Raw genomic sequence first — 23,575 nt, forward strand, 5'->3', positions numbered from 1 at the left:
TTGTCAGTGACGCGCCGTTTCAGACAATTGTATTTACACTGCAATAAATAAGTGCCTATAAATAATAGCCTATAAACTTCCTAAAAGATATGTTCACCTTATCAGCAAAACTGCATAAATTTGATTTGAATTGTTTAAAACTATTCAAATACTATCTGGCCAGTGGAAATGAATGAATCATCTCTATTCTAAAACCTTTATCTGAAGTATTTTATACAATTTTGTTTTTATGGATATTTTGATATATTTATTCTAAAACAAAGAGGATATTGGATTATCTTTATCAACATAATGTGTGGCACAAATTGCATTTATAGTCCATATCTAATATTTTCCAATGTCTTGTACCTTTGACGGTGTTAACCGTGGATGTCACGTGGATGGGAACATGTATGGAAATGATATGCAGATGAGGTTATGCATAGTAAAACTAGGCGTTGTAAGCTCCATATATGGTGATTTCGGGGAGGAGACAGGGTGGAGATGCACGTACGCACAATCTTCCGCTGACTGGGATTTATAAAGGGATTTGTGCGCAGGATCTGGCGTACGCATGGTTTTATAAATCAGATTTTTTTTGTGCGTACGCAGAATCTAGCTTTTGCGCGTACGTACACTTTTAGGATGAAATCTACGCAAAGTTTTATAAATGAGGCCCCTGATGTATAGATTTCTCCTTGCATAACAGAGATTCAAGTTGCATTTCCTGATGCAGCGGCAGACTGTGTTAAGTGACGATGGTTTTCCAAAGTACTCCCGAGCCCATGTGGCTATTTCTAACACAGCAGCATTACGGTTTCTCATGCAGTGCCATCTGAGAGCTTGAAGGTCACGCACATTTAACAGAGGTCTCTTGCCTGACCCAATGCGGACTGAGATTTCTCTGGATTCCCTGAATCTTTTCACAATGTTATACATGGTAGATGGCGAAAGACATAAATACTTTGCAATCTTGAATTAAGAAATGTGATTTTTGATTTGTCTGACAATTCTGTCATGAAATTTGGCACAAAGTGCCAAATTTATACCCAATTACGATCCCCTCACGTATTACCAATTCACCTGCTTATTGTGGACTGTTTCAAAATTGTTTAACTCTGATATTCTATAACCTTTTCTCTATTATTTTGCCTCTGTCCCAACTTTTTTGGAGTGTGTTGCAGCCATCAAAATCAAAATTTGTTTATATTTACAAAATACACTTTTCAATGATTTTCAATGTTTCACTGACCAACTTTTCTTTGTACTTTCGTCAGTTAAATAAATGTTCAAGAAAATTAACAAATCACAGAATCTTGATTTTACTGTATTTTACAAAATATCCCAACTTTTCTAGAAATGGGGTTTGTCATATTATAATTAAAGTCAATTACATTAAAATCCAGAGAAAGAATGAAAAATGAAAAATAATACAATACACAAAAATGACTTTTATCTCTAATAATAGAAAAATAACAGTCTGTTTATGAAGATCTCAAACATTAGCCATTAAAATCTAAATCTGGACCAAACATACATCAGTCTTTCTTACCATCAGTTCTCTGATTTGAATATATGCAAATCAGCTTCCTTCTTTAAATGTGTCAATCTTTGTGATCTGAACAGACATCTGAACTCTAGGAACAAAGTCTTTCTTTCTGGTTTAAACTTAAATACACCATGTTTAAGAAGATTCTTGTATTTGTAATTCTGGCAGTTTTACCATGTGAGTCACTGCATAGGATAATCATTAAGAGTGCAACAATGTAACATTATAACATGTTTCTAACATTTAATATTGTTTCTTTTTCCACAGGTACTGAATGTCAGACATTCACTCAGTCTGAAACAGTGGTTAAAAAACCAGGAGAGTCTCATAAACTTACATGTACAATAACTGGATTTACATTCAGCAGTCTATATCTACATTGGATCAGACAGAGTCCTGGAAAAGGACTGGAGTGGATTGCATACATCAGCACATCCAGTTCTCCGATCTACTATTCCCAGTCAGTCCAGGGAAGGTTCACAGTGTCCAGAGATGACTCCAGCAGTCAACTGTACCTGCAGATGAACAGCCTCAAGACTGAAGACACTGCTGTCTATTACTGTGCTGGAGAGTCACTGTGAATGACTTAAGGGTCAAAGCAATACAAAAACCACTTCCTCATTCACATAAACAGATGATAAATATTAACTTATCAGCTGCATTGCATCACATACAAATAATCAGTTAGAAAAACTCGTTCTAACATTTTAAGGTGGTAATGAAAAAAGTGGGCAATTTTAAATTTCCATTGTTTCCAGTACAGTCCTGCCCCTATTTTGTGTGAATTATGCTTATGCTGTGATACACTATTCTGGTCTAGGCCATTATTTGACCTGCAGAGGCTCATGACTGCATTTTACTGAATCAAAATCACAGTGACATATAGGCTACTGTAAGCTTCCCTCTGTCATCAAAAAACAAACACGCTCATATAAATACTAACTACAATATTACACAAGCAGAAGGGCTGTTGCTATCAGCACAGCTGTAATTAGTAATCACAGACGTGATTATAGGCCAATTCAGAACAAAGTCACAATTGTGATATTGATTTTTATACAATAGTTTGATAAACATTAGGAATAAGATATAATATTAAGAAACATACGAATAGGTTGAATGAATGACTCAATGATTCACTCATAAACACAGTCACTTGTCGCCACCTACTGGTGTAACGATTTACCCTGCAGAAAGAGTCACCGCTCTCCCCCACCACTAATGAAAACTAGTCCATCTGGATCGAGGAAATACATGACAAAACGGAAATCAAATTTCCGAAAAAAGAACACCATATTTTTGTATAATTTGATTTAGCTAATATAATTATTGTCTTTATTTCTCTTTCAAAAACATGAAATCAACTGCTTTTAACAGATACAGAGGTCATTAGCTCTGATGACAGCTGAATCCATTTGTTCACTGTAATTGACAATTCACAGACTTTTTGAATGAGTAAAATATAGAACATTTGAACATACTGACATGTGCAGAACTGTATGCAAATAATCTTTCTCCTCCTCTTTATTTGATGATTAAGAGGAAAAGAAACAGCTTGCTCTCACACTTCTCAAACTATGGTCTCCTCATCTCTCTGGTTGTTCCTACGGTCATGTCTCCATTGTTTCTATAGAAATACTTCATAATAAAAAATTCTTAAACATGGTTATAAAAAAATGTTTTAATTTCTCTAACATGTCAGGCCATATTTGTTTCTCCAGGTGTCCACTGTGTTGAACTGACCCAGACTGATTCTGTGGTCTTAAGGCCTGGTCAGGTTTTGACTCTGTCCTGTAAGATCTCTGGATATTCAATGACTGACAGCAGCTACTGCACTGACTTCATATGACAGGCTGCAGGAAAAGCTCTGGAATGGAAGAATATGTTATAGCGGTGACACATATTACTGTAATAACCTGAAAAGTAGATTTCAAATTACCAGAGACACTTCCAGCAATAAATATAAGTGTTTTACAGCCAAACAAATATTTGAGAAATGAGCTGCAGACCTTTCTTTGCTGCTGTAACCCCCCCCCCCCCCCCTTTTCTTTTTTCTTTTTTTTCTTTTGCTGTGTGCAGTCACAGTAAAGTTATTAATCTTTAATGAGAATACTGCTGATATTACAATAGAGGGCACTGTCTGCCTTTGTGATGGCCAGTCCAGCAGATCAGAGATATTGCATAGGATTAATGTTTCTTGCTTCATTTTTAAAAGAAGAAAGAAAAGAAAAGAACAACAAAATATTACAAAGCATTTCAAAAGTCAAAAGAACTCGAGCAGGAGACAGTTCTAGAAAAATCACATCCAAAAATGTAAGAATCGTTTAACAGAAAGTGAATGAGGAGGTTTTCATCTCAACGCAATCATCTTTTTAGCAGCTGTGTTTAGCACTATTACTTACTAATTCATTCATCAGAGTTTCTTGTTAGTTAATAGTAGTTACTAGAGTGTTAATAATGCATTATTCATTTGTTCCTGTGTAGTTATTCATTTATGAAGGATCAGTATTCTAAAGTGTTACCGGGCTCCTCCATCATTATGACTTTGAAAAAAACGGCTTTTCAACATAGTCCAAGTTTGAATTCCACCGATTTGACTCGGGCTTTGGAATTTCAGAACGATCATAGATGCGATGAGTTTGAAGATTATTCCAGTTATGAATGAATTATTCTGTCACAGACTTTTTTAATGCACATGCTTAATAAATTTACTACAAGTTTCTTCTCTAAATATATTTCCATCATGTTTTATTTTGTTGAATAATAAGTATCCACCCCAGGGAGTGTACCAGTTACATTTATTCACATCTTGTGCAGTATATTAAAATGTGCAGACGTAGCCGTTTAAAATTCTGTACTACTTACATTACTGCATGCATAAGTTTCAGAAAGCCAATTTATAATGACAGAAATGTGAATACCGGTCAATAATAGATATGTGCCCATATGCATGTGCATACCCTGCATGCCCAGACGCTACGCCACTGATTGTTAGCTAAGTTTATTCAATAACAAGACAGGCACCATTACAAGTCCATTGCTGAAACCAGATCAGACAATCTGCATGTTAATTTTAAAACTTAAAATTTATTTAAATTCACTGAACAGGTGAGAAAAGCAAGTCTTTCTGATGATGACCCAACAGAAACATACATTATTACTGATGTTGTTTCTGTCAGATGTAACATCAATAAAATAATAACACAAATATAATTAATATATGCAATAAATAATACAAAATCTCTAAGACATATGTTTAAACATAAATGCTCTGATCACGACCAGTTCAATCAAAGAATACTTAATTTTACATTTTGATAGTTTGAATCACTTATAGTCACAATAAACTGTTTACATTTTCTGCTAATGAACTTCATATCAGTAATAACTAAAAGTTCAGGACAGTGTGATGATGCCTCTTCATGTAATCCAAATATTCTTGTTGTTTGAGCTTGTGGAGTTGATTATTAGCTCTGTGTGTTTATGTAAATCTTCTGTTGCATATTTAAACAGCAGACATGAGTCAGTTTATACATTCATCTGATCACTAGAGGGAGAGAAGAACAAACTGTGCTGTGAAACACACCATGATCTCTTCATCTTTAGTGTTGCTTCTGGCAGTAGTATCCTGTAAGTTTAGTCTACTTTTCTGTGTGATGCATCATTTTGTTGCTAAAAAGCTTGTTAACCATCTTTAAACTTCATGCTATTTTACTAACAGCTATTATTTGATTTGATACAGGTATTCATTCATATGAACTCACTCAGCCTGAGTCTCTGACTGTCCGTCCTGATGCCACTCTAACTATCAACTGTAAAGTCTCATATTCAGTTACTAGTTATGGTACAGGCTGGATTCGTCAGCCTGCAGGAAAAGCTCTGGAATGGATTGGAGTGATCTGGGGTGGTGGAAGCTTATACTACAAGGATTCACTGAAAAGCAAGTTCAGCATCACCAGAGACACCTCCAGTAACACAATAACACTGCAGGGAAATAATATGCAAGCTCAAGACACAGCTGTGTATTATTGTGCCAGAGAATCACAGTGACAGACGCAAACAGCCTCCCTGTACAAAAACATCATCATATTCACATTAGGGTATTGATCGTTTTGTCCTCAAAAGTTCAAAACCAATTTTCATAAAATGTTCATCATTCACAGCTGATATTCATCTGATGACATTAAAATTCTCTCCATCCATCAATAAAATCCATCACCTCTTGCATCTCTTTGCTTTCATCAGGTTATAAAGTCTGTTGGTCAGTAAAGTTCAGTTTTGAGCTTGTTTTGACCCAGTGTTACTGTTGTCTCAGAGGAGCGATTGGAGATTTCAGCCACTGATTGAGCAGCACTAATAATTATTTAGAAATATAAAATTAACATGCACCAGTTCCCACACGAGAATATTTTTTTTTATTCTCTTTTCTGTTGATTCAGTTTTCAAGCAGCATGAATAAATATCATGTTATCTAGTTGACTGCAAACAGCATGAGCACGTGTGATCAACAAACAAAAAATAAAATGCAGAAAAACTTTTCTTATTGTGTATTGTGACATATAACAGTGAACAGAAAGGTACATATTCACATTCACGTCATACTGTTCTTAAATACACTGTAAAAAAAATCCCAGTAAAATTTACGGAAAAATAACATATTTCATTAACTGATATAATGTTAATTTACCAACCTAATTTTATTTATTTTTTTTTATTTAACCTTTATTTTTCCAGGAAGGTCCCATTGAGATAAAAAGAAATCTCTTCTTCCAGGGAGTCCTGGCCAAGATGGCCGTATTAAAATTTTCACATAATTACAAAACACATAACAAATTCCAAACAGATAAGGTAAAAACAATAACATTAATCATATATCACCAAATTAATTAAAACAGCCACACACTTCATTCAATTTACATCGCAATATATTCTTAAATGAAGTATATATTCTAATGAAGTACTAATATCTGTTTTGTACCTTTATAATACACTGACAGTCACCAAACACAGTGGTGATGAGAGTCACATGATGAATCAAAGTTCATCACAAGCAGCTTTTCCACAAGCTGAGAAGGACAACACTAACATAAAGAAGGTGCACACAGTGTCATTCACACACACACTAAACACCATCATGGTAACATGCATGAAATTTTAAAAATGCAATAAACATTAATTTAACAACATTAGATGTAACATAAAACCCTAATGTACATAACTGATTAGAAAAAAATGAGAAAAACTAAGAAGAAACAGAGTTATTTCAACAAAAATATATCAAATGTGAAGTGTCACGCAGGGAATTGTGGGAATGTCAATTTACGGTTTTTCACTAAATTTTACAATGAATTGTTATTTTTCACTTTCAAAAACTGTGAATTTAATGGTATTTTACCGTAAAATTACATTAAATGTACCGGTAGATCTATTACAGTTATTCACTGTATATAGTACGGAAACTTTCTGTAAACCAATTAACAGTTTTTCACCGCAGCATTTTTACAGTCTTTTACTGTTAAAATCACGGTAATTTTTTACAGTGTAGTTTAGTCCTTCAGTCATGATTGTATCTTGTGACCCTCCAATGCAAATCAAACACTCCTGTATGTTTGTTCAGTATTTATGTGCTTCTGATTGGATCTGGAGCGTCACATCACCACTTTCAAGATGAAGAGTTCACTCTGCTTACTGCTGCTCTCATTCAGCGTACACCGTGAGTTTCCTCATGAAACACATTTCTATTGTCAGTTCTAATACATATATGTTTCAAATGAAATCAGTCGTTTCAATCTTCCTTTTAGGTTTAAAATGTCAAAGTATGGAGTCCATTGAAAGCACAGTTGAGAAAAAGCCTGGAGAAACTCTGACTCTGTCCTGTAGAGGATCCGGGTTCAGCTTTAGCTGCTGTAGCATGCACTGGATCAGACAACAAGCTGGAAAACCTCTCGTGTGGATTGGTCGTGTTTATAGTAATGGTAACAGCCATGACTATGCTGAAGCCTTCAACAGACGAACTGAAATCACCAGAGATAATTCAAAGAATATGGTATATCTGAAACTGTCGGGCCTGACAACAGAAGACTCAGCCACATATTACTGCGCAAAACAAACACAGTGACACAAAGTTCTTGAACGGCTGAACAAAAACCACTTGAGTGTTTCATCTCTTGTCACTAGAGTTCAACAGGTGGCAGCAGAGAATAAAAAATCCACAAAATACAGTCCAATGAGAAGATATACCATCTGTCACATCATTATTAAAGCCTATTATATTACTGTTAAATTTATAACACATGCACAAATGCATATCTGACTCCTTTAACACAACACATATTTTTGATATGTAGATTTGTGGTAATGGCTACACATTTTACAGTGACAAACTAAAAATATGTTTCAATTAACCAGAGACTCTTCCAGGAGTCTACAAGTGAAAGTGACTCTACAAGGGCAAAATATAATAATGAATATCAGCATCTTACTGTGAAAACAGTAATAAACAACAAGCAGTTCTAAAACATCTTGAATAAAAAGAAAAAATCCTCTGAATATAAAAATGCAAGAGTTGTTTCAAGTGTTTTTTATTTTCTGAGTTCACAAGTTTTGCTTCATTATTACAGGCAAAATCGAGGCCTTTAGACTTTCAGATGCAGGTCCAACAGAACCAGATTACTGACCTACTGCTTTTGTTGCTTTCCAATAAGCCAATATTAGTTTTATCAACCCCTGAATTAAAATAATTAAAGTAGATGGAGATATGTAAAATGTGCTGTAGAGAAAAAATGTTGACAAAACATAAGCTTGATGTCATAAAATTCTCTATGAGAGAAATAAATGATATGAACCGTAACATAAATATTTTTTAGCATGCGGAGTTGATTATCAGCTCTGTGTGTTTATGTAAATCTTCTGTTGCATATTTAAACAGCAGACATGAGTCAGTTTATACATTCATCTGATCACTAGAGGGAGAGAAGAACAAACTGTGCTGTGAAACACACCATGATCTCTTCATCTTTAGTGTTGCTTCTGGCAGTAGTATCCTGTAAGTTTAGTCTACTTTTCTGTGTGATGCATCATTTTGTAGCTAAAAAGCTTGTTTAACCTTCTTTAAACTTCATGCTATTTTACTAACAGCTATTATTTGATTTGATACAGGTATTCATTCATATGAACTCACTCAGCCTGAGTCTCTGACTGTCCGTCCTGATGCCACTCTAACTATCAACTGTAAAGTCTCATATTCAGTTACTAGCTATTATACAGCCTGGATTCGTCAGCCTGCAGGAAAAGCTCTGGAATGGATTGGCAGGATCAGCTCTGGTGGAGGCTTAGCCTACAAGGATTCACTGAAAAGCAAGTTCAGCATCACCAGAGACACCTCCAGTAACACAATAACACTGCAGGGAAATAATATGCAAGCTCAAGACACAGCTGTGTATTATTGTGCCAGAGAATCACAGTGACAGACACAAACAGCCTCCCTGTACAAAAACATCTTTATCATCATCATCATTACAAATTATTTTTCTATAAAAATTGGATCACCTCCTCAATGTATGTTCTTACCCACTGGCTGCATCGGAAATTGCATATTCTTCTTCCAATACCCACAAATGCTGTCTTTCCACTTGACCACTTGTCTACTTACATGACTTCTATCCTATATTTGGTGAAAGTGTTGGTTGTGTAGACCTTTTGATTCAGTAAGACACAATTACAACATAGTGCTGTAAAATTGTAAGTAAAGTTTTTACAGAGCTATATTTGCACTTTTTGTACATTTAACACATAATACATTGTACATTTAAGTAAACTTCTAAGTGTCGGTCCCTATGCAACAGACAGCACAATTTAGTAATGGTGATGATTTTAATTAAGTATATTTTATAAAATATATATACTCATCCTTGCACCAATTACATGTGCAACACTTTACATTTGACTACCAAATTATGTGTAATATCTAATTAATTTAACTTATACTGTGAAAGTTTTTTTTCCGGCAGTCCTTGGCATGGTTGTCTAAGCTGAATAGAGTGCCCCAGGGATGACGCGTTTTTGTAGGCCAACCTAGGCTGCGTTCCAGTTCGGTTTTTAAATGCCCTTCCCTCGCTAACTTCCCTCGGTCTCGTTGACTCGGATGTACGTCATTGCTTACGTTGCATGAGTGGCCACTTCTGGCGGAACCTTTGCAATGGGCTGAACTGGAACGTCCTAAGCCCTTGATCACTTGGAATCCGCAATCGAGCTGATTTATTATTTATTTTTTCCTCTTACAAATTTGTTTAATACAGCATTCTATATGTATATATGTGTGTTTTAAATGTTTAAAAAAATAATTAATATATCATAGAATTGTTTGTGGTAGGGTAAATTAAACGCGATATGCGGTGACGTCATAATCGTGTTGCATTGTGGGTTATGGAGCTGCCTGAAGTCTACATGTGAAGTAGACTCGCTTAAAATCGAGGGAGCGAGGGTCTGTCCATGTAAACTTCCCTCGTCCACTTCACGAAGTGGAACGCACTTCAAAATGGCGGCAGGGATTCCCCCGAGGGGAAGTGTGTAGGGAAGTTCGCGAGTGCGTGTCTAAAACTGGAGTGGAACGCAGCCCCGGAAGTTAGCGGCGCACGGGGTCCCTCGGTTGAAAGCCTATGCATTTTTCCCATAGACTTTTGGAAAATCGCAGAAAATAAGCTCTGTGTTTAACAAAGGGTTATGACACTTACACGTTTTGTCTATCAAGATAATCTTTACAAGTGAACACAACATTTATAGATTTTGAAGCCTAAATAAAGTCATCAGATATAAAAGGCTAACAGTAGGCTATAAACGGACTACAGCACACCATAGTCGCGGATCAACGTCGTCACCACCAAGCTTCCTCAAACTGTATTTTAAAAAACAACTTTATTTATAAACATGTTTGCTGATTATGATCTGCACTGTTATTAATACTTATCCACTTTTTCATGAGAAATGCTGTCCAAATGTCCCGTTTAAATGACGTCTAAAGTCCCCGCCAAAGAAAGTAGTCCCTTTTAGCAATTTGTTAGCAACCGCCGTTTTTAAGACATAGTAAAAGTTTAAAAAAATCACAAGTGGGTTATAACTGGTGTGTTTTATGTCATAGATCAAAACGTGAAAGTATTTAGAGGCTTTGTTAACTACAGAACTTATTTCAGGCGATTTAGCAAAAACCCATTCAAAAAACCCATAGACTTTATGGCGTTGGAACCGGAATTCCTAAAATGCTTCCGGATTTTGCCTACAAAAATGCGTCATCCCTGAGGCACTCTATTGTGCTGGTAGAATCCATGATGTGATGTCGCCACTCAGGATTTGTCACTCGTCTGTTGTCTGGCTTCTCTCTGTAGCTGGCTAGCGCTCTACTTGCATGACGTAAACACAAATTAATAATAAAGTTAAAAGAAACTTTTGATTATCCTCCATAACACAATAGTTATTTACATCTCATATCATCAGTAAACTGTTGCGTTACCAAGGCAACGACTGATGCTTTTATATTACACTTCAAAGAGTGGCCGTTATCAGCCCCGCGGTGGAAAATGAAACTGTAACCGTACCAGCTGGCCTGGATTGGCACGGAATGGAACGTTTGTGCAATGAGAAACATTCGGACCGACCCTGGAAAAGTGGTTAAAGTTAAATTCTGCTGTAAAGCAGCTCTAAAAAGAAAATAGTGTCATTGTTCAGCTGAAGACAGTTCAGTGTTGATTCAGTTCTGTTCAATAACTGTGTAAAGATCATGAAATATGAAATGAGATCAGTTCAGCTATATATCAGCGCTGGAGAAAACAGCCAGCTCAGCTCATCATCCAGCTCAGTTCTCATCCAATAGTGTCAGAACAGTCAAAAATATTGCTGAATATTACGTGTCCCCAACTAAGCAAGCCAGAGGCGACAGTGGCAAGGAACCCAAACTCCATCGGTGACAGAAAAAAAACAGAAAGAGAAAAAAGAAAGCAGGCTCAGTTGGGGGACCAGTCCTCTTCTGGCCAAACAAACCAACATGGTGTGATCATGATTCCAGGCTGCATCACAAGTCAGACTGTGGACTGGTATCACTCAGAAAATTTAGTTTGGGATACATCACACTGACATACAGTATGGAGGGCAGGAGTCGAAGCTGGCCATAGAGGTCTGTACAGAAGACTTGACTGATTCTGGTGGTCTTTGTTGAGGATTTTTTGCAAATTTGTACATATTTTACGATTTGCCAAATTCATATAAATTCGTACGAATTATCTACCCCTAACCCCGCCCCTAATCTTACCCATCACTGGGTTTATACAAATCATATGAATTCGTATGAATTACCTACCCCTAACCCCGCCCCTAATCTTACCCATCACTGGGGTTTATACAAATCATATGAATTCGTATGAATTACCTACCCCTAACCCCGCCCCTAATCTTACCCGTCACTGGGGTTTATACAAATCATATGAATTCGTATGAATTATCTACCCCTAACCCCACCCCTAATCTTACCCATCACTGGGGTTTATACAAATCATATGAATTCGTATGAGGGAGGTCGTATGAGTGAGGTTGTATGAATTCGTACGAATTAGCCACCTCGTAAAACATGTATGAATTGGTAGTGTGAGAAAACGTTGCAGGCCCTCTGAGTAGGTACTTGTTTTGAACAAGTAATTACTTTACAAATGTTAAAAAAGTAAATTCTGTATGTTTGATTGTGTGCAGAATGAATGCAATCCAGACGTACTACATTTGCCATGTTGTCATTGTCATGTGACCTACCAGCGTGAGTTGGTCAATTCACTGGCGTTCACAAATCCTCTCCTGTGGCTTCATGGGATAGTAAAGAGTCCACTGGATGTGCACCTCAGAATTTTGTAGGTCATCCGGATACTTTTGTCTACTTTTTATGACTACTGTCAGTTTAGACATATTACACTTTTCACACACTGTTTTTTTAACTATTATATAGTAGGGAAATATGAGAAGGTCACGCTTTACTTTGTAAACTTTAGACACTCTACTATCTAAGTAACTTTGCAACTACATATCAACTAACTCTCATTAAAATATTAGTAGACTGTTAGTAAACTGATAGTTTAGGGTTAGGTGTTAGGGTTAGTAGAATAAGCTGTCAAAGTTACTTATAGTCAGTATAATGTCTAAAGTGAACCAACGAAATAAAGTGTTACCGTATGCGATTTCAGATACAGCAGCAGCGTTTCACTAAACATCAGAGAGAATCCTCATTGGCTGCTGTCTCTCTTAATACACTAGTAGCATAATGTTGTTTGGTGATGTGAAGAGCAAAAATTAGACTATGTGTATATTTAATAATCAGCAGGTGTCATTAATAAGCATCTGCTTTCTTTTATTGCATGCATGTTCCTTTGTGCTTCTGTTCCCTTAATGTGTGCCAATAGTTTTCATCAACTCACTCTTTTTGGTATGAAACATTTGTGACAGATTTTCATTCTGCAACCTGATTGCTGCATGCTAAGTTTTGCTCTGAACTCTATGCAAATATTCCTCTTCCTCTTTATTTTAGTATTTAGATGAAAAGAAGCAGATTGCTCTCTCATTTCTCACACCATGGTCTCCTCATCTCTCTTGCTGTTTCTGCTGCTAGCAGCTGTCTCTCGTAAGTCTTCATACTTTTATAGAAATAATTTAGAATAATGTTTTTTATAAATATTTTTATACAAAAGTTTTCCATGTATCTAACATGTCAGTCCGTATTTGTTTCTCCAGGTGTCCACTGTGTTGAACTGACCCAGACTGATTCTGTGGTCTTAAGGCCTGGTCAGGTTTTGACTCTGTCCTGTAAGATCTCTGGATATTCATTGACTGACAGCAGCTACTGCACTGGCTTCATACGACAGGCTGCAGGAAAAGCTCTGGAATGGGTCGGAGAGATATGTGGTGATGGTAGCACATATTACAGTGATAAATTAAAAAGTAGATATCAAGTTAGCAGAGACACTTCCAGCAGCACAGTGACTCTACAAGGACAGAATATGCAGACTGAGGACACAGCTGTGTATTACTGCGCCAGAGAGTCACAGTGACACAGAGCACAAGCAGCTTTGTTCAAAAACATCTTGAATGAAAAGAATAAGAGAAAGTCCCCATATAGGAATACAAAAATAACTTTTCAAATGTTTTTTTTTTTCTTTTTTTTTTGAATGACATAATTTATTTATTTTTTATATTGTACAAGTGTGAAACATCAGTGTTTTCCAGCCAAACAAATGTTTGAGAAATGAGCTGCAGACCTTTCTCTGTTGGTGTAACCCTGCTGTAACCTAAGACAGTCAAGTGGGTTCATTTAGATGAAATAACATTTTTAACTTAAATGCAACTAGTTCATTAGAAGCCACAATTGTTATTTATTTATATATTTATTTCTAAAAATGTTCTTCCTGTCGTAACTTCTAATGAAATATGACCTGGCTAACTGGCTCTTTCTTTCTTTCTTTCTTTCTTTCTTTCTTTCTTTCTTTCTTTCTTTCTTTCTTTTTGCTGTGTGCAGTCTCAGTAAAGTTTATTTTTAGAGTTTATCTAGAAATTACTTTTAATGAGAATACTGCTGATATTACAATAGAGGGCACTGTCTGCCTTTGTGATCAGAGATATTGTAGGATTAATGAAATGGCCTTTTTATTTTTTTCCTTGGTTAATTTAAAACATATGGCTATTTTTAAAACTTACAAACATGTTTTATTATGTACAGCTAACAGGGGAGCTTCAGTAAGCACACGTTCGTCTCCAAAGTGGATTTACATGAAATCTAAACCATATACATCATAAAGTCGGTTTCTAAATGTTTATTTAACACCTGACAGGAAAATATTCAATAAATATTGCAGATGATGAGCACATCACAACATGAAATAGACATCTGAGTGATGTGTGTGTACTATTATGTAGAATTCACTGTTGTCAACACTGCTTACATTACATGAATGCAAGTAATGTAAAAAAAACAAAAAAACAAATGTACAAGTAGCTAGACATAAGTTATCTATTTTATTTGTCTGTTAGTACTGTTGATAAATTAAGGAACATTTGTGTTGGATAAAAAGTGAGTTAACACATCATCAACTACCTCAACATGTAAATTGAGCACATAAATCTCAGAGGAAGCTTGAGTCTTGTCTGGATGTTACAGGGACAAATGATCACATGTGTGTTTATCCGGTGGAGAGAGGCTGATGAAGGAATGCTGCCATCAACGGCTTTGAGTGAGGATACTACAGAAATGAATAAAAATCAATCAATTTAAAACTTAAGTTGTAGTTTATTTTAATTATTGTAAATTATATTACAGCACTTTTCTTATTCTTGATGTCTGTATGTTTTCTGCAGAGCTTTTGTGGTGGAGCAGGACCTGCAAGGCAAGGTGACGGCAGCATTTGTGGGGAAAAAAAGGGAAAAAGAAATGAGCAGGGATTGAACAGCCTGAAGGCGAGTAAATAATGACTGAATTTATATGTTTGGGTGAACTAAGCCTTTATGCCCACAAATAGAAACTGTATGAAATGTATGTATGTATTTATATTATAGTAGTACCATGAAAACGTAAACTTTAAGAAATAAGTAGCTTTATTGAGTGTTTGTGCCCAAGACACTAAGAAAAAAGGATTTACAAAAATCACATTTACATTTATGCTTTTATCCAAAGTGACTTACAGTGCTCTTATTACAGGGATGATCAATGTGGAGTAACCTGGAGTCTTGCTCAAGGACGGTGACGGATACGGAGATCAAACCAGCAACCTTCTGCTTACCAGTTCAGTGGTTTAGGCCACCACACCACTAAAGTAATAATGCTACAACAGAAATTAGCATTTAATTGTACAAATATTAAATGAAATATGGCAAGAAACAGAATGCTGACATGAATTGTAAAACGTTTTAATCTGTTTAAATGTTTTATAGGTAGTAATGCTCATGGAGAGCACACAGATGATTGGAGAAGACACAGCGCCAGCCAGATTGTCCCGCACATCTTCTTGGATGGCAAAGACAGGCGAAGGTGTTCGCGGTGGTCAGCTGCTTCATCTGCAGAATTGGCACAGCTATGTTGAGATAACAATAAGTTAAAAAAAAAAAAAAAGCTTAGTTTCATGTGTTGTTGAATTGTATATTTATTTATGTATTGTGATGGTTACTTATATTCATTCTTTTACTCATTTATGTTTCCTATTGTTGTCAGTAAATAACATATAATTATTTTATTAATCATGCATTAATTCATTGCTTGACTGCAAAAACATAATTTTCATTAAAAAAAGTAATATAATTAAGTATTGGTCAGCATTTATCATTATTATTGTGTGTAAGTGTTGGTGTGTGCTAGCAATGCAGTTCAATAATCTTATCTTTAGTAGTAATACTTACATTTTCTGAGTACAAAATCAACAAAAGCTCTTCTCCAAAGGCGAGTCCAGCAGATCAGAGGTATTGTATAGGATTAATGTTTCTTGCTTCATTTTTAAAAGAAGAAAGAAAAGAAAAGAACAGAAAACAACAAAACATTACAAAGCATTTCAAAATCACAAGAAAGAAGTCAAAAGAACTCAAGCAGGAGAAAAATCAAATAAAAAAAATATATGTAAGAATCGTTTAACAGAAAGTGAATGAAGAGGTTTTCATCTCAACGCAATCGTCTTTTTAGCAGCTGTCAGGACAGCTAGTGCGCTTATGCTGATTATTAATATTCAACATTGTTAGCTAAGTTTATTCAATAACAAGACAGGCACTGTTACAAGTATATTGAAGAAACCAGATCAGACAATCTGCATGCTAATTTTAAAACTTAATATTTATTTCAATTCACTGAACAGGTGAGAAAAGCAAATGCTTCTGATGATGACCCAACAGAAACATACATTATTACTGCTGTTGTTGCTGTCAGATGTAACATCAATAAAATAATAACACAAATATAATTAATATATGCAATAAAAAAGAACAAGACATATTTAATGTATAACTTTAATTGGCATAAATGCTCTGATCAGGGCAAATTCAATCGAAGAATACATTTTACATTTTGAGTTTGAATCACTTACAGTCACAATAAACTGTTTACATTTTCTGCTAATGAACTTCATATCAATAATAACTAAAAGTTCAGGACAGTGTGATGATGCCTCTTCATGTAATCCCAATATTCTTGTTGTTTGAGCTTGTGGAGTTGATTATTAGCTCTGTGTGTTTATGTAAATCTTCTGTTGCATATTTAAACAGCAGACATGAGTCAGTTTATACATTCATCTGATCACTAGAGGGAGAGAAGAACAAACTGTGCTGTGAAACACACCATGATCTCTTCATCTTTAGTGTTGCTTCTGGCAGTAGTATCCTGTAAGTTTAGTCTACTTTTCTGTGTGATACATCATTTTGTAGCTAAAAAACTTGTTAACCATCTTTAAACTTCATGCTATTTTACTAACAGCTATTATTTGATTTGATACAGGTATTCATTCATATGAACTCACTCAGCCTGAGTCTCTGACTGTCCGTCCTGATGCCACTCTAACTATCAACTGTAAAGTCTCATATTCAGTTACTAGTTCTAGTACAGCCTGGATTCGTCAGCCTGCAGGAAAAGCTCTGGAATGGATTGGAGTGATCTGGAGTGATGGAGACTTAGACTACAAGGATTCACTGAAAAGCAAGTTCAGCATCACCAGAGACACCTCCAGTAACACAATAACACTGCAGGGAAATAATATGCAAGCTCAAGACACAGCTGTGTATTATTGTGCCAGAGAATCACAGTGACAGACACAAACAGCCTCCCTGTACAAAAACATCTTTATCATCATCATTACAAATTATTTTTCTATAAAAATTGGATCACCCCCTCGATGTATTTTCTTACCCACTGGCTGCATCGGAAATTGCATATTCTTCTTCCAATACCCACAAATGCTGTCTTTCCACTTGACCACTTGTCTACTTACATGACTTCTTTCCTATATTTGGTGAAAGTGTTGGTTGTGTAGACCTTTTGATTCAGTAAGACACAATTACAACATAGTGCTGAAAAATTGTAAGTAAAGTTTTTACAGAGCGATATTTGCACTTTTTGTACATTTAACACATAATACATTGCACATTTAAGTAAACTTCTAAGCAGGGACGTGCACAGACATTTTGGAGGGCAGGGGCTCAAGTGGAAAAAAGGGCACTTCTCATAATTATTTATTTAAAAAATAATAATAAACCCTTAAATATATTAAGACAACTCTGACTTCCTTACCAATTTATTTTAATTCCCTCACACTCACGGAATTGTTTTTGATTTGATTTCTACAAAATAATCAGTTCACACAGAGACCATGTTCTTCTTTAGTACTGACTAGGTTTATCACAAGAGCAGGCAACAGCAAAGGAAACTATGCCACAATGTGCATGTTTTCTACACTACTATTTTCAAGTAGCCTAGCTATATATTTAGAATAAATGACTGCACCAAGGAAAGGGACATAGTTTCAGTAATAATTTGTTTATTTTGCACAAATCAGTAAATCGTTTTAATTATTTTGGTGTTATTGGAATACTTCTTCCATGTAGTGGACAATTTTAAGATTTTGGTCCATTTTTGCTTCCATTACTTTTACTCTAATGGAAAGAAAACTTAACCCTAACCCTACACATTTAGATGGAGTTTGTTTTAAGCCTACTACCATCCATCTGTTTGCATCTGTAGATTTCTTCTAATTACCCAAAACAAGCTAATCTGCATATTTAAACACATCAAGAGTTTTTTCCCCTGAAATGTTATAAATACATTATATATTATAACAAATGCCTGCAGAGGGCGCCAAAAGCCTGCTGATTTTTGTTGTTACACAGCACAGCACGATCAAATCCAAGATCAAAGCCAACAACCATAATTAAAAATATATTATTAGTTAAATAATAATATTCGGCCACTTTTTCGACATTTTTTTTTTGATAGAAATACTACAGCCACTTTTATTGATGTATTCTCCTGTGTAAGCATATATTTAAGAATAGCATTATGTAATGCTGTATTATGATTTTTAAATAGTTTTAATAATTTGTGCATCCTTAGAAAACTGTCTAATAATGTGGTTCATAGATGCTCCTCGTCTGGCATTGACAGTCCTATATCTTTAACATGGTTCAAAACGCAATGCATAGCACATTACAATAATTAAAATTATAAAATGACATAAATTACATTAGTATCAAATCAGGCAGATGCGTTGCTGGTGGTCAAACTATTAACGCGGCGTTAAACGTATAAATAATCTCACCCTTAGGCTAAATAGTTTCATAAATTTCACATGTTTGTGAACATGCATAGGCTACCTGAAAGAAATGCACGGGATGGATCCATCTAGGGCTTTTTTCTTTTTCGCTTCTCATCGCCAGACAGCAGTTGTATTTTCCCGGGAATAGTTGTCACAAGTTTTCAGCCAGCAGCAAACATGAGGTGGGGCGGGGCGCGTGCGCGCATGCGGGAATGAATGGCGTGTTGCTGAGGGAGGGTATCTGAACTCAACAAAGCCGACCTGATATATAGTATTTATTATTTTTTTAAATTATTATTCAGTAAATATATTTTTGACAGGAAAGCTGTGCGCAAACAGGAATATTTATTCATTTATTAAAAAAAAAAAAAAAATCCAGAAAAAAAGGGCACTTTCTCTCGAGGAAGAAAAAGGGCAGGGGCTCAAGCCCCCTTTTATGTCTATGTGTGCACGTGCCTGCTTCTAAGTGTCGGTCCCTATGCAACAGACAACACAATTTAGCAATGGTGATGTTTCTAATCAAGTGTATTTTTATAAAATACATATACTCATCCTTGCACCAATTACATGTGCAACACTTTAAATTTTACTACCAAATTATGTGTAATATCGAATTAATTTAACTTATACTGTGAATGTTTTTTTTTCCGGCAGTCCTTGGCACGGTTGTCTAAGCTGAATTGTGCTGGTAGTATCCATGATGTGACGTCGCCACTCAGGATTGGTCACTCGTCTGTTGTCTGGCTTCTCTCTGTAGCTGGCTAGCGCTCTACTTGCATGACGTAAACACAAATTAATAATAAAGTTAAAAGAAACATTTGATTATCCTCCATAACGCGATAGTTATTTACATCTCATATCATCAGTAAACTGTTGCGTTACCAAGGCAATGACTGATGCTTTTATATTACACTTCAAAGAGCGGCCGTTATCAGCTCCGCAGTGGAAAATGAAACTGTAACCGTACCAGCTGGCCTGGATTGGCACGGAATGGAACGTTTGTGCAATGAGAAACATTCGGACCGACCCTGGAAAAGTGGTTAAAGTTAAATTCTGCTGTAAAGCAGCTCTAAAAAGAAAATAGTGTCATTGTTCAGCTGAAGACAGTTCAGTGTTGATTCAGTTCTGTTCAATAACTGTGTAAAGATCATGAAATATGAAATGAGTTCAGTTCAGCTATATATCAGCTCTGGAGAAAACAGCCAGCTCAGCTCATCATCCAGCTCAGCTCAGTTCTCATCCAATAGTGTCAGAACAGTCAAAAATATTGCTGAATATTACGTGTCCCCAACTAAGCAAGCCAGAGGCGACAGTGGCAAGAAACCCAAACATCGGTGACTGAAAAAAAAACAGAAAGAGAAAAAAGAAAGCAGGCTCAGTTGGGGGACCAGTCCTCTTCTGGCCAAACAAACCAACATGGTGTGATCATGATTCCAGGCTGCATCACAAGTCAGACTGTGGACTGGTATCACTCAGAAAATTTTGCTTGCTATAAGTTACTTTAGCTTTTTTAAAGTGGCTGCTATGGTGTTGCTAGGCAGTTGCTAAGGTACCTGGGGTGGTCACTATGGTGTTGCTAGGCGGTTGCTAGGGTGTTCTGGGTGGTTGCTAGGCTGTTGCTATGGTAACCTGGGTGGTTGCTAGGGTGTTGCTAGGCAGTTGCTAAGGTACCTGGGGTGGTCACTACGGTGTTGCTAGGTGGTTGCTAGGGTGTTTATAGTTACTTGCAATAAAACACATAATTAGCTAAAATAACCACCATTAACAAAAACTAATAAAGCATTATTTGTCAATAGAAAGTCAATAAAAATCCATCACCTCTTGCATCTCTTTGCTTTCATCAGGTTATAAAGTCTGTTGGTCAGTAAAGTTCAGTTTTGAGCTTGTTTTGACCCAGTGTTACTGTTGTCTCAGATTAGCGACTGGAGATTTCAGACACTGATTGAGCAGCACTAACGGGCTCATCCACAGATCTGTGTCAGGCAATGAACTGAAGTGTTTATTCTGTTATACTTCTTATTCTGAGTGGAAACATAAAACACACACAAAAACTACTGACATTTAAAACATTTTCTTTGGAACTTTTGAACATTTTCATTCAAGTTTATTCATTTACATTGTAACATTCTTAACACAAATATAATAGAAATGCAGAAGGGATTGTGTTGGTAGAGACTCATCAACAGTGCCATTAGATCTTAATATAGTATCAGATTTTAAAGCTCCACCCAAATGTAAATGACATAATAGTATTTCTACCAGCAGTATTCAGTGACACTGTAGCAGTTGGTCTTCCTGCATCATTTGAAATGGCAGACATTCCATTCTTATTTTTTCTCCTGATGTGTTTAACTAGTACGTATCTCTATTTCATGATATATTATTATTTAATTCTGCCTCCAGAATTTATTAATGGGTGCCCTGAATGATCTTGAGTGAATATATTGAAAACAACAACAAAATTTATCAAGAATGAATTTATCATTAAAATTTGTTCTATACACTGTCAGAAGAAAAGGTTTGGCGCTGTCACTGGGGCAGTATTCTCTAAGGGACAAAAGTGAAAAGACATTAATATGTACTTTTAAGGTACTAATATTTACCATTTAGGGGTAAGCAAATAGGGTACAAAGGTACCTTTTCAATTTTGTCTGCCCCAGTGACAGTGCCATACCTTTTTTCTGAGAGTGTAGCCAACTGTACATATCACAGACAATATTAAAATGTAATTTCCTAATAAGCACAGCACACCCATCATTACTTCCAACATTGTCTTCTGAAAGAAATGTAAATAAAACAGAAAAAAAAAAACATAATACAAAATCATTTATAAAAATATGTAGATACATATTTTCTGGGTTGCATATGCAGAGCTGTATGCAAATATCCCTTTTCCTCCTTTTTCTTTGAGTATTAAGAGGAAAAGAAACAGCTTGCTCTCACACTTCTCAAACCATGGTCTCCTCATCTCTCTGGTTGTTTCTGCTGCTTGCAGCTGTCTCTCGTAAGTCTCCATAGTTTTTACAGAAATAATTCATAATAAAAATTACCTATTTATGGTTCTAGAAAATATTTCCATGTATCTAACATGTCAGTCCATATTTGTTTCTCCAGGTGTCCACTGTGTTGAACTGACCCAGACTGATTCTGTGGTCTTAAGGCCTGGTCAGGTTTTGACACTGTCCTGTAAGATCTCTGGATATACAGTGACTGACAGCAGCTACTGCACTAACTGGATACGACAGGCTGCAGGAAAAGCTCTGGAATGGATTGGAAGAATATGTGGTGATGGTAACACATATTACAGTGAAAAACTGAAAAGTAGATATCAAGTTAGCAGAGACACTTCCAGCAGCACAGTGAGTCTACAAGGACAGAATATGCAGACTGAGGACACAGCTGTGTATTACTGCGCCAGAGAGTCACAGTGACACAGAGCAGTTACTGCCTTGTTCAAAAACAACATTGTCACTCACAACACAAATAGTTTCAGTTCCAGATTACATTCAATAATCAAAAAATGACAGTAAATTTTCTAACCTTTAAAATTTGTAATTAAAAGATATTCTTATTTTTTAAATGCGCAAATATTTCATTCATATTTCTGTCTTCTCTACACTCTAAAAACTAATTCAGGGGACCTTTAGTCATTACTTAAATATATATATTGTTGTGAAATAAAAAATCAAGTTCTGAAATGCTGTTAGACTTTTTACTTGTAATTGTTATTTTATTGAGCTTGGATGACACACAAATTATGCCTATTAATTCGATATACTATCATGACTTGTCACAGTTTAACATTTTCAGTTAATCAAAAATGTATTTAATTTTAAGTTCTGTTAATGTAAAATACATTCTGATGACGTGTAAATGTTTTTCATTGTTTTGAGTTGTATGAACACTTCTTTTAACAGGGCTGGGATTTATATTTTCCATCATGCTTTGCCCATGGCACTTGAAAGTGAGAGTAAATGCTAAAATTAAGTGTTATATAATGTTTTTTGCACAAGATTAATGGTAAGGGAGATTTAGCAATAATTAGGGTTTTGTTATGCTAATTTAGAAGAGTTAATGTGTTAATGTGGGTTTTTGGAGAGTTACCATCATGGTGACAAGCGGTGCTTGGTAAGATCATGTTACTTAGAAATGCAGTTTTATTATGTCTAAAAAGTGTCTTCACCTTACTTAAAACAATATGTTGGATCAACTTAAATAGTTGCATTCATGTTGACAATTATTAAGTTCATGTTACTTAGTTATATGTTATAATCCTGCCTCCTGATAATTGTGTAACAAGTGAATTCTTGACACATTTTACAAGAGGGCGCACTGTTCTCACATGTACTTAAATCATGGTAAATACAATATGAGTCTCAGTAGAAGGATTCTCTAGATCTCTCGTTCTACTTCTAACACATTATTTCATGATAGTTAAGTCTCTTTTTATGAATTATAAATAGAACTCAATCTTCAGACAGTCTAAAATAGATATAATTGCTGATACTGTCATCACTGAATTGTTATTTATTGATCCATTCTCATGAAGCTCATGACTATGAAAGCTTAATTAACCATTAACTTCTTTTTCCAGAGTAAGTGCAGGTTAACAACATACAAACAACTGTAATTTTTTCTACCTAAAGAACACACTGTAAAAATTGCTGTAGAAATTTTGACAGTAACATGCTGTTTTCTATTAAAACAGTAATATACTGTAGAAAATGCATTCTGGGTAATATTT

At 35.6% G+C, this 23,575-nt stretch overlaps 6 gene segments (V, D, J or C); all 6 read left to right on the plus strand.

Moving 5' to 3' along the window:
- Window positions 1-1,611: 1,611 nt before the first annotated feature.
- LOC125261758 lies at window positions 1,612-2,109 on the plus strand. The segment is given in 2 exon segments: window positions 1,612-1,705; window positions 1,796-2,109. Coding segments are annotated over 2 exon segments (360 nt in total).
- A 2,891-nt stretch (window positions 2,110-5,000) lies between these two features.
- Window positions 5,001-5,608, plus strand: LOC125261770. The segment is given in 2 exon segments: window positions 5,001-5,158; window positions 5,271-5,608. Coding segments are annotated over 2 exon segments (351 nt in total).
- Window positions 5,541-7,822, plus strand: LOC125261767. The segment is given in 3 exon segments: window positions 5,541-5,628; window positions 7,146-7,241; window positions 7,330-7,822. Coding segments are annotated over 2 exon segments (363 nt in total).
- Window positions 7,823-12,719: 4,897 nt separating this feature from the next.
- Window positions 12,720-13,659, plus strand: LOC125261766. The segment is given in 2 exon segments: window positions 12,720-13,178; window positions 13,289-13,659. Coding segments are annotated over 2 exon segments (366 nt in total).
- Window positions 13,660-16,670: 3,011 nt separating this feature from the next.
- LOC125261768 lies at window positions 16,671-17,349 on the plus strand. The segment is given in 2 exon segments: window positions 16,671-16,909; window positions 17,022-17,349. Coding segments are annotated over 2 exon segments (351 nt in total).
- A 4,420-nt stretch (window positions 17,350-21,769) lies between these two features.
- Window positions 21,770-22,381, plus strand: LOC125261765. The segment is given in 2 exon segments: window positions 21,770-21,835; window positions 21,946-22,381. Coding segments are annotated over 2 exon segments (366 nt in total).
- Window positions 22,382-23,575: the final 1,194 nt, after the last annotated feature.

Source organism: Megalobrama amblycephala, unplaced genomic scaffold, assembly GCF_018812025.1.
Source record: "Megalobrama amblycephala isolate DHTTF-2021 unplaced genomic scaffold, ASM1881202v1 scaffold481, whole genome shotgun sequence".
NCBI lineage: Eukaryota > Metazoa > Chordata > Actinopteri > Cypriniformes > Xenocyprididae > Megalobrama > Megalobrama amblycephala.